Source organism: Poecilia mexicana, unplaced genomic scaffold (genome assembly GCF_051168715.1).
Source record: "Poecilia mexicana isolate PSO_F unplaced genomic scaffold, ASM5116871v1 scaffold_20, whole genome shotgun sequence".
Classification (NCBI taxonomy): domain Eukaryota; kingdom Metazoa; phylum Chordata; class Actinopteri; order Cyprinodontiformes; family Poeciliidae; genus Poecilia; species Poecilia mexicana.
In genome coordinates this window covers 10,644,048-10,656,566 of record NW_028263389.1, presented here as the reverse complement: position 1 = coordinate 10,656,566, position 12,519 = coordinate 10,644,048, and the positions used below count along the sequence as shown (strand labels likewise).

Sequence of the window (12,519 nt, the reverse complement as noted above, 5' to 3'; positions counted from 1 at the left end):
ACGCACGGACACACACTTTCTAAAACACTATGGCAAATTCCAAGCAGTCAACAAAACACGGAAATCATTTAAATGAGAATCAAAACTTAATAGGAAGTGCTTTCGATTGCGCGGTTAAGCGTACGCTTTGTCTCGTTGGCATGTTTCTATTTATAGGCATTGCTACAGTCTACATGCTCTTTCAGACACTGGGCTGCTGCAGTACCTTTAGCTGATGCAATTACTGTTTCGTTGAAATTCAGCCACTTGATTTCCCTGGATTTCCCTCTCTGTCATATCTCATTGAACATTTTCCAAAGTAGTGCATCGATGGCTGTATGAAATGTTCAACCACACCGCAACAGGCTACTGTTGTGCAGTATTTTACCTTGAAACTCTCCTGAGGATGACACGGCCCCTTCCACACATGTGGCGGCAAATATACATGATGAACAGAAGCGTTGTTTCTTTCTGCATATGAAAGCGTCCGACACAACACGAAATCCACTCCCCTGAGTTGCAACTGAGCATGAACTGAACGAAGGACAGCAAAACTGGTGAGAAATTTATGAGGTAGGTTAAAAAACCCCAGAAATAAATAAATAAATATATATATATATATATATATATATATATAGATATAGATATATATATGTATATATGTATGTATGTATGTATATATATATATATATATATATATATATATATATATATATATATATATATATATATATATATATATATATATATACATTTTTAACAATGGCAGGTTCACCAAAAAGATGAAAAAGATGACAGGCAGAGACACCACATGACCCCTGTCCTCTCCCTTTCTGCTTGTCCTCCCGCTTGGCTGACTCATCCCAGCCTTTCTGGAGAAGCTGAAGAAATATGTGCCATTCCCAGAAAGATTACAAGCCATAGATACACAGCACTGGAATGTGGGTGAAACCCAATCCTATCGCCGGTCCTGTCGGCGATAGGATTGGGTTGTGACACAGCACAGCGCTCCCCTTCCGTCCTCTCTCGGGTCATTTCAACCATTTCCCAAATAGTCACTTGAGGACAAAGAGCTCAAACACTGTGGCTATAAATCACCCCAAAAATTTTCTTAGTCTTGGTCTCCACATACTGTACACTTGCTTCTACTTCTGCTTGCTATCATCAGTCTACGCAGTGTTCTGGAACTGATACAAACTCAAATTGCTGCAGGCTAGGAGCTGATTTCTGCCAAAATATATCTTTCTTTCTCGCCTTCTTACCGTCTCCCACCAGGGAGAAGAAATATATCTGAGTAGGAAGTGAAAAAAAAAAGAAAATAGCTTTATCCTCTCACTCTGAAAAATGTCTTTATTTGTCTATAGTACTTGAATAAGTACTATGTCTCTCAAAAAAAAGTCAAATTGAGCTCAATTCATGTAGTGGACCCTAGTTATAAGTGGGGTACAGGGAACATAGCTAAAATCTGTGAATACTGTGATCCCCTAATGCTTATCTACTGAAGAGTTCAACCATCAAGTACATCTGAATGTGTACAACAGCAGAAGCATCTCCTTATTCCCACTGTTGGAGGTGCAGCCAATCAGAGACAAGGAAATAAATGCTGCTCCTGGATTGGCAAATTTGTAATCGCCAGCCAATAGAGTGTCAAGTAGCATTGCACCTAGTTCAGTCAGGTATGGATTCACATACTGAGAGATACGCTCCATCTTGGGCTGTGGTTGCCATTGAATACATGTTTTTGGCAAATGTACTTGTTGTGATTTCTTGATTCTGTTCTTTTTCTTTTTCTTTTTTACTTATTCCGCAGGTGTAGAAACAGATTCCGAATATATTTTCTTGCATTTTCTCTCTTTGTTCTTCCTTTCCTCTATTCTTAAATCCCTCTCATTTTTCCCCCCCAATTATTTATCCCAACACACCTGAATGAAATACTTGTGTTACCTCCTCAGCATACCTTCGGATTTGACAAGGAGGCCTTTGTTAATGAGTCAGTTTGGTGTGTTAGAGCCAGACTGCTTTTAGGACAGTAGATCTCAAAGACTAGGATTGGAGACCCCTGCTCTAAAGCATTCTCAGAACATCTGAATTTATACTGAGATTGCATTACACATATGAATTCCATATTAATTGATTAAGTGACATCTGAAGACGATTGGATTCTTTGAACGGTTATTGGAATAAGTGGGACTGAACACTTTTCAGATTTTCCTTGGTAAAAAAAAAAGAGCTAAAAGTGCATCACTTTCCTTCCACTTTTCAATTATGCTCTGCTTTGTGTAGAGTAGATGTTATATTTTTCTTCCCATTAAACTTAGATTATAGAACGACAGTGATGAGGAAATGCATCTTTTGAAACGGATTTAACGGAGGCACCAATAAACATGGAGACCGCTTTAAATGTATATGTAAAAGCTCCTAACTAATAATGACATAGCTCTTAAATGATTTGCTTCCACTGGCATATGACTGTTAGTTATGACTTCATATAATAGTAATGCAGTTAGGTACAGAAGACTAAATTTCACAGTGTAATTTGATTACACAGTGGGTCATTTAAAACCCGCTCAACTAAATTATGATGAAATGTGTTGTTGCATCAGCAGGTTTATTTATAGCTCTGTCATATGTAGTAGCTGGCACTGACCCTGGTAATAAATATTAATATACGAACCCTATTTGGATAGTTATTTTATATGTGTACATCTGCGTGTTTGATTCTGATGTTAAAAGACTCTGTCATAACAGGACGGTTCTTCATACCTGTAGGCTCTCTATGTATATTTTTTGCTACTGTAAATGTCTTTCATTGCAAACATGACATTAAGTGTGATCAAAAAGACATGGTGACAAACAGAACATTAGCTAATTCACAAATATTCGACTTTACAGCTGCTTCAGAAGGAGCCCCTGCTGTTGTGGGAAAGTTGATGTTGTACGTAGGGCTGGAATTATTCTACTCACGTGTCGTTGAATAACTTTCCCCAAAAAAGGAGCGGGCGGTGTGTGGCTGAGGTCACCTCGCACAGCAGGTGATGAACAAACACCCGGGACACAAACACCACAAACGCATTCTGCACATATTTTCACATCTATACACTCAGAAAGCTTTGCCCGTTCCCTTTGAATCACTTTCTCACATTTTTAGACATTCGCGCACACACTGACACACGTGCACACACTTTCAGGAGAGATGGTAGTGTGACAGACATGGCGGGGGGCTATATCAGTGTTGGGATGGGTATATATTTCTGGCTGGTGCTGATAAGCCAACTGATGCCTTGCCTTATTTAGGCAGCGCTCAGTGCTGATACACTAGCAGAGGCACACACAGTGCATGTACTCTGTATGTGTTTGTTTAGCAGGCTGTGTGCATCTCAGTGTATATGTATGTGAGGGGTTCATGAGCGGAAATAGCTGGGCTCTGAATAAGTGAAGGTATATAGATAGAGGTGCATGTATACCTAAAACACTCCACTACTTTCTTATTTAAAGGGAAGTATTGGAAAGGAGATTAACGTGCTGTTTTACAGAATTTCTTTGGTCGCTGAGAATTTTGACCCAACATTTTCCCTCAACTTAAATTCTTGGGGTGTTGCATCAACATCATATGAAAAAAACAAACAAACAATCAAGATATTTCTTCTTGCTAATTGCTATCTATTTGATGCTAGTTGATGTTATTTGGACAAATTAACTACTAAAGAAGCACCAAAACCCCTTTTAATTTTTTTTTAAAAATTTACATAGAAGGTTTTGGGCAGTTGGTGGAAAAATAAAATGTGATAAATAAGAATGTTCTTCAAGTGCTACAAGAAAAAAATATCTATGCATTGTGCATAGGAAGTTCAAATGTGGCACTAACAGAATTGCTAGCTAGCCCAAAATGCATACTGGTCCAACATGAGCAATTTTACATGGTTTACCTATTCATCAAGATCCTTAACAGTAAGGCACGTATGTTAAAAATAAAAATAAGACATTTTAAAAATAATTCCTTTCATTTAAAAAACTATTCACATAGATTTACAATGGGCCATTTTATTAATAGTTTGATAACATTTTGTTACAATTCTTTTCCAAACCACAAAACTAATTCAAATCTTTGATTAGTGAATGATGTGATTGTGAAATCTGACAGCAAAAAAAAAAACCCTTCTTGTCTTCTTGTGTGATTAGTCAGGGGCTACAAATTCTAAAACATCTCCCAAAGGACTTTAAATCTCTCAGTAAAAAGAAAACAACCCAATTTGGGTTTATTTTGCAAAGTCCAAATAAGGATCAGTACAGGACTAGTTTGATTTCACTCACTAGATTTGACCCTGAATGCCTAGTTAGGCTTTCACTCCAACAAAATAGGTTATAGTACCTAATGGCAATCACAGAGTGAACTGAAAAGAATAACGCTTGACCTGGATTATAAAAAAGTCATATTTCCAGGTTACACCCTGAACAGGTTACTACCTCATCACGTTGACTTCAGGGTCAGTCGGTTTGGTTTTTCACGTTTTACTGTCAGAAACCTGGATGTAAGTGGTCTGCTAAATCTCCACACCAAAAACAAAACAAACAGGAAACAACAACGATTCTGCAAATCTTTGCAGGAAGAGACAAAAGTGGCATCAAATGGCTCACAACTATGTCCAGCTGGATTTCATGTCATGTTCTAACTTACAGTCAGACATTTGATGGTCTAGCGTTACATAGATGCATTGTCTTTCTGCTCAATGCAACCTTTAGGTACATCCCAATTCCGGCTGTACTATAATAGGAAAACATGCAACAGTAACGTTTCTCCATAAAAATGAAATGACAATATGTCTAACTCACATATGCCTGGCTTTTTCATTTATTTTCTTTAAAATCTGAACTCTTTGAGAGCTTTAGCAACTTAGCCGCTTAAAATGTGAATCCATCACAGCCACCAACGGGGAACATTCATCCAACAAGCCGAGTAAATCGTTGGCACGCTTCATTTGTACGAATGACAAAACATTCAATTAAATTCTTTAAATCTGCATTCAAGAAGCCCCTTACAATTGTGACACATGGAATCTGAGATGACCATTTCTATTTGATGTATTCTGCAACTCTAATCTCAAGAAATAAATACAACACCTCTTGATATTGGACAAATTACTGTTAAAGGGACTTTTTTGTTGATTTTAAATATCCTGGCTTACAGATAAAGAAAATGTGGAATCCGGTATTTTAGGCAATAAGAACGCAAGACAAAAAAAGAGAATTTACAAAACAGAAATTTCAACCCACTGAAAAGTGTTTTATGTACTGAACTAAACACCTTGTTGGGGCTTATTTAGCATGAATCACTGCAGCGATGTGACGTGGAGACTTTTATCCTATGGCTTGGTTGAGGTCAGGTTGCTTAAATAGCAGCCATCTGTAGCTCATCTAATTTGTTTTGTGAATTGTTTCTTCTCTCAAGACATTTGATTCTGCACATTTTCCCTCCCCCATTTTTATTTTCTACTCAACTTGCCATTACTACACAAGTTGAAAACAGCACCTCGCTTCTTTAGGAACCAGCTTCTCTTTCTTAAGGGAAACTGTTGCGTCAATTGTGTTCTCTCTTTGTGCATTGGTCATGAAATGACCATAAAACTTAAAAAGTGTTTTTCTAAAAAAAAGATTATTTGAAGTTTTCATTAATTGTAAGCTACTGACAATAGCTAGATAGATTTCTTTTTGTGTAAAAAAATATTATTAAGATGTTGACGTCATTCTGATTGATTGATATGCACCTTAATAGTCATTTAAACATCTGTTCTTTGCACACATTCAGAGGAGGTTTATATAGGAAGCTGAGATAACAAAGGCCTTCACAGTACCTTGCACACTCTGTGTGTACATACAGCAAAACTGCTGAGTTACCAAGATACCTAAACTGCTGAACTGTAACAAAAAAACGATTCATGGGAGAAGCTTCATGACTCTGTGAGCCTTTCAGCCGCCTGGTCACTTATCTCGGTTCCCAGGCCTCATTTAACCACGCCACACAAACACACGCCCACACACACGCGGCGGACTTGGTGAAAGTGTCCATTTTACAAAGATAGGTGGGCACAGTAACTGTGAATGAGAGACAGAAAACTTCACTCCACTGCATCACGCTGGCTCTCTATTGATTAGCTCATCACAAGCATGAGGTCATCAGCTCCATCCCAGATAGCTCCTCTCTACAGGGGAGTGTTACTCTCCATGCCCCTTTTGCACCCCCTCCTGTTCCTCCATCACCTCAGCCCTCCTCTTCAGAAACCATCAGCTCAGCAAACACGCAGCTCCCCCGGTCGTGCTCTATTAGGACTCGTACGTTTACTCTCCGGCATGCGCTCATCTCCCTCAGCTCGCCCTGCTTCCCCCTGCGTCCTCTGGGAACGCTGCACAATCAAAGACAGAGAGTCACGTGACCAGGACCAGATCAATACGAGTGCATCTTTCACAGTGCACTGTACTGTACAACCGGACTTACGTAACGTGCTGACAACTCGCCGCTCTGTGGAGCTCAGAGCATAAATGTGCTGTTAAAAAATATCTTGAAAGGAGGCAGAGAGTTTGAAGACTTCGGCGCACGATGCAGACTGTAATTTGATCACTCAAGTTCAGCAGAGGGAACCTTGCTGTCTGATATAAACACTTTGTGCAAACTGAATCCTTTTCCTGGCGATTCCCTGTGTAAACAACCAAAGAGGAGATCAGATGTCTCTTGCTTTAAAAGCATCCGCCATTTATCTCCATTCCCAGTTTGATTATTTCAAGCCCAGTGGCCTTCACTGACATGCATGAAGTCTCACCCTAATGCAGGTTCTGTTGTTGACAAAATAGGAATGAAGATATTTTACAGTAAACATGTCAAGTCAGCCTTGTGTTATTTTACATCTTTAAACTCAAATAAGAATATTCTTCTTACAATAGAAATAATATAATATCATAAACACCTTGTAAAAAAAAAAGAAAAAGAATTACAACAGATTTTTTCTTATCTGTACAGAGTTAGAATATAATGACCAAGTAAACAAGTACTTGGCCCTTGGTATCCAGGAAACCAACCAATGTAAATAAACCAAATCTGCTAAGAAGAGCCAATCATGCTAGGACCTTAGTGATGGCTTTCGTTTGCTAAAGGACGTTTTCACCTTGAAAACAAAATAATAAAACAATAAAAGCCTCACATTTATATTGCATATGTGAAGATGATGACAGGACATTAAACATATCCAAAATTGTTCAGCTCTTTCATGAAGCAGCCTACTGTACTTAAGCCACGTGGCACAAACCTTTGCAGACATAGACAATATGTTTATATGTAAGAACTTTACCTGTAAGGGAAAAACTCAATTCCGTTTTTTAAGTTTTAAAGGGAGATACAGAATGTTCACAGATAAAATGTTGAAACACTTTAAGCAGTCCAAGCCAAAATCTAAGTCTTGTAAGCTTCACACATGTTGCTACGGTCGTCGTGAGGATGAACAACAAATGATCAGTTATTGTGCTGTGATTTAACCGTGTGTTTAAAGTGCACTCACGCGTCTGAGCTTCTGGATTTCATAAATTGTCGTTGACATGTTTATGCATGCAAATTTATGTGCCCCCCTTGGGAGAGCAGGAGCAAAATCAGCCATGCCTGATTGCATCAAACCCTTTTCCCAGCTTGTACTCGCTCCCTAAGTCATCACTCATACAATTCCCTGATGCAATGAAAGCAGAGGATGTCAAAGCAATGCTGTGAGCCCCAGCGTGGTGGTGGAGGTCGGTGGTAGGGGGGACTCTGGATGAAAAGGTCACATCACATTCACCTGTTAAAGAGCAGATGCCACATCAGAGCAATACTTGGCGTGGGCACAGCTATGGGTCATACAGCTCACACACGTGAACTCTCCGACACACGAAACACGCACACAATGCAAACAAAGACGCCCGACCCCTTCCCCTAGGAATGAAAAACTTGTGCAGAGAATAGAAACAGAACCTTTTTTCCAGGGACTATTGCCCTGGCAACACAAAATCCTTGACTGCTGATGATGTATAAAGGTTTGGACAACAGGTCACTAGACAACTCAGAGCCTTCAATTTATGAAAACCCTCTTCAGGATGTTCTCCTGCCTTTGTTGTCTATTTAAACAGTGCACACACACATGCATGTACAGGAGGATGAATGAAAACACACATACACATAAGCATCACAAGTACCTGGAAGCGGCTATTTCCACCTTACTCCTCGCAATGGCTGCAGCCCGCTGTGCCCCCTCCACAGCACGATCTACCTTCTCTTTGGTTTTGGGATTCTTAAGAGGAATCAACTGCTTTCTTATTCCACGCACCAGCACATTATTTTTGTACTTCCCTTCTTCTTTGGTGCTGTCTGGGAAAACAGTGCACCCATAGCCATGGCGCTTGTTGTTAAGCCACTCTCCTTCATATTTCATCCCGTTGGATCTCTCTGAAACACCAAATCCGTTACGCTTGTCATTCTTCCACTCCCCCATGTAGGTCTCAGTTGTGGTCGCGTCCACGTGGTCCTCCAGAGGTAGGTCCTCGTCTGGCAGCTCGCCATCACCGATTGATATGGTGGAGTTGGCGTCGCTGGAACTGATTCGGCTCATGGTGGCATCGCTCCTTGCGGAGCTACGTTTGCTGGAGATAGAGGTCCGAGAGTCAGACTTGCGCAACTGCCTAAGGCTGCCGAAAAGGGAACCCCGGCGGAACAGGCCCTTCTTCTTGCCGGTGACGACCTCGCTGTCTGAGTGGAAGTTGAGGACGAAACCACCACGAGTGCCAGTCGGCGTGTCCACAGGGGAGGAGAGGTCGTGGAGGACTGCACCGTTGCTCTGCTCAGAGCGCAGGGAGGCCATGGACGTACGAAGCGGGGAATGGATAACGGTGGCCATGCCATAGGGAACACTCTGACGGACGCCATAACCGTGACGCATCCCACCCATCCATTGGCCTTGATAGGTTCCTGGGAAACATGTAGACATAAACCAGTGAGTTGCTGTGGTTCCCTAACGTTTCACCATTCATTCTTCAATAAAATCCCTTTCCGCTTACAAGCTCTAAAGATATTTCACTTTTGTCATGTCTACTATGTGAAAATGGTTGGAAATAAGACTTATACGTTGGCATTTTTCACAAATCGAATTTTTGGTGGTCAAGATTGGGAACTGTTTGAGAAAACTAATGTAATTTATTTACATTATGTGTTAGCATACTGAGGCGGGAAATTTAATAGTGGTAATTGGACAAACAAAATCTGCTCCTCTACTTCCAAGAATCTCTTTATGCTACCCGTCAGTTCAGGATAAGACTTGGAGTACGGTCAGAAGGCAAGTATGTATGGGATTCTGGCAGAAATTAATGGACTTCACAAAGGTGCAGAAATGAATACACTTACTCATACAGCAATTTAAAGGATCCATGCTTTGGGGTAAAATATACATATATAGCTAATGAAATGCTTTCTCTTTTTTAGATCAGTGATGGTAAACACAGCAAACTGAATCAAAGGCTTAATTGAAGACCATCTGATTCTGTGAATCACTTGGTATAAACAAGAATCACTTGAGTAGGATTATGTTTTCAGGCAGCGACTAACTCTCCTCACTGACGATACGCAAATTCACTTCTGTTTGCCTGTGACGACAGGGAATTGCTATGAGTCACATAATAGGAGGAATACTTTATTAATCCTATTCAGTGCTGCTGAGCATGTGCAGGTCTTCTGTAGCTTCTTCAAAGCATCACATTACAATCCCGATCCTAATTAATGCGTTCCTCCAATCTCATTTTGAAACACAATGAAATAAGCTGCTATGGTCACATATTAACAAAAAAAAAGGAGGGGGAGAGAAAAGCTACACTGGCCTGAGCGGGAATTTAGATGGATAAACAGTGTGATTAACAGGCTGGCTCCGAACTGCAGTCCAATTTGGTAACCCTGCAGATCAAGTTATCAGGATGTAACAGGGTCAGACAGCCAGATGTTGAGTAGATCCTCTAGGATCAGCTGATTTACCGAGCCCAGCAAACTGCAACAATCATATGTAAGGCATTTATTCTGCACCATGAGGCCTCACTTAAGAGTAGATAACAAATCCTCCAGTCTCTTGGATGTCTCACAGCGAGAACAGAATGATAAGTAACAATACTAAGAAGATGGTATTACTCATATTCATGGTATTACTCATACTAATGATTAGTTTCATTTACATAAAAAAGCAACATATATTCCTATGGTACTTTGGCATCTTATTGAGAAAACTAACATATTTTCTACTCTTTATAACCTCGGTGTATGCTAGTTTTAGCTTGCCTTCACGTGTGCAGTGCAACTCGGTTGCTTTACGTAGAGAGGTGAAGTTTAAAACCCACTCAACAGAGTTCAAAACATGGTGTGTTTAATTTTACAAATAACTAAATATGCATGGGTTTCATTTTTTATGGGCTTTAAACCATCCTTCTCCAAAGCACTTGTTTCATGTAATAAATGAATAAATATATAATCTGGATTTATGACCTCTAGGGGGCATATTGTTAGTTTGGGAGATCTTAAGCAGTTGGTTAGTTTTTTTTTTTTTTTTTTTGGGGGGGGGGGGGGGGGGGCTTCCTCAACTCTCAAATCTGTGGATTTGGCTGGAAACAGGCCCAAACAGACCCCATAAGATAAGGATGCTCCCAAATACCCAACCAACATCCCCATATGGGGCCTATACTGGAAGGAAATTGGCTTATGAATGGGGCTCAAGAAGAATTAACTGTGGATAATTTATGACCTACAGTTGATTTCTTAAACAGGTTTCATATAGGTCAACTGTACAGGTAAAAAGTGGCACCCAAGGAGATTACATACATACATTGGCTAAATCAGCTGATTTTCTAAATATATTTTAGAGATCTACAAAAGGCTCAAAAAGCTGTCTCATACAGGAGAAACCCATTCTGAGCCCCTGAAAATTATACCTGTTCAGCCTAAGCAAAGTCAATATGGAGCCCCACAAGTACATCCTGGCTGGGGATATGGTTCCACATAGAATATTCAATAAGAGCATAACAGGGAGACCATTTATATTCAGACTATGCTTTAAGTGGGCTGATTTGCTTTGATGTCCAATCTCCCTCTCCATCAGGCATGGTGCCACTGAAGAGGAGTCTCACTCCTCCCACTGCCTGCGAGGAGCAACCGCCAAATGAGATGCACTTCTAATTTTTTTTATTTTATTTTATTTTTTAAAGGAGGCCGCAAAAGACATGAGTTTAAAAACAGTTTTGGAGGCATAGGAGCGCAATCTCAGCTCACATCCGGTGAAGATTTACACAAACATGTAGTCTAGTACAGCTTCCCTTGGTTTGAGCAACCTACACACAAGCTGCATAACACATGATGTGTTAAAGCCACAAGGACGCTTGTGGGCTCTTACCGCCATCGCCGTACGTTTCGACCCCATATCCATCCTGCAGCCCGTTGCTCCAGGTCCCCTCGTATCTGGCAGGTGTGTTGTGGCTTTGCCGGACCCCGTAGCGACCCTTAAAGCCGTGACTCCACTCTCCTCGATAGATCCACCTGCCTTTATTCTCCACGCCGAGCCCGTGCCGCTTCCCCTGGGACCAGTAGCCCTTGTAGGTATTCCCGCTTGGCCAGGTGTACACCCCTACGATCTCGAAGCCGTGCGACCAGGACCCGGCGTATTCGCCCTGGCCCTTGGGTCCGGTGCAGATGCCGTGCCCATGGGCTTTGCCATCCTCCCACCCCCCGCAGTAAGTGCCACCGTCGTCGAAATCAAACCTTCCGCCCGTCATTCAGATAAAAGGCTGGGGGGGAAAAAAACGCAGATCGCGCTGCTGCTGCTGCTGCTGCTGCTGCTGCTGCTGCTGCTCCTGCTGCTGCTGCAGACTCGGGCGTCTCCAGGACCGAAGTGGGCTGTTCCAGAACTGGCGCTGTGATGGAAAGGACGATGGCAAGCAGGATGATGATAATGATGATGACTAGAGAGGAGCGAGAAATCAGAGAGGATGAGGAAACCCAGACACCGATATGTAATACAAATGGCATGCGTAATGGTAAGAGTAAAGGTATGAATGGTGGGCGTCATTTACCGGAGGCGCACACCCGGATTCTCCGCTGTGTGTTGCTCGTCTCCCCCCTCTCACCCACTGATCACAGAGGGAGAGAGAGAGGCATGGAGACCCTGCTGAAGAAAAAGGCACCGGGCCAATCGCGACGTCACGCCACAGAGGACCTCCCACTCTCATCTCTGCCTGTCGCGCTACCACCCCTCGCTGAAGAGCCTTGACGCCTCAGCCCTACCAAAATAAGGCACCTCTATATTTGTGTCACATTTGAAAGACGCGCCTTGCAGGCCACAGGTGTAAATGTCGACAGTAGCTGTACGCCCAACAAACACGTTTACCGCAATTATCAATGGTTAGATTATAGCTTTATTTTTTGGACTAAAATAAACAGTAGGAGTGTATAATTATGATGACAGCACTAAGCAGAGCGCATTGGTTTTTTGTTTTGTTTTTTTG

General features: G+C 41.5%; 1 protein-coding gene across 1 annotated transcript in view; it reads right to left on the bottom strand.

The window, feature by feature from the left end:
- jph1a (junctophilin 1a) overlaps positions 1 to 12,291 on the bottom strand; it is a 38,762-nt gene extending 26,471 nt beyond the window's left edge. Inside the window, exons 1-3 of the mRNA XM_088001222.1 lie at positions 12,088 to 12,291; positions 11,412 to 11,976; positions 8,188 to 8,956 (exon numbers count right to left, since the gene is read on the bottom strand). Of these exons, the coding sequence (XP_087857348.1) occupies positions 8,188 to 8,956; positions 11,412 to 11,790 (1,148 nt within the window). The 5' untranslated portion in view covers positions 11,791 to 11,976; positions 12,088 to 12,291. The remainder of the gene's footprint in view (positions 1 to 8,187; positions 8,957 to 11,411; positions 11,977 to 12,087) is intronic.
- Positions 12,292 to 12,519: the final 228 nt, after the last annotated feature.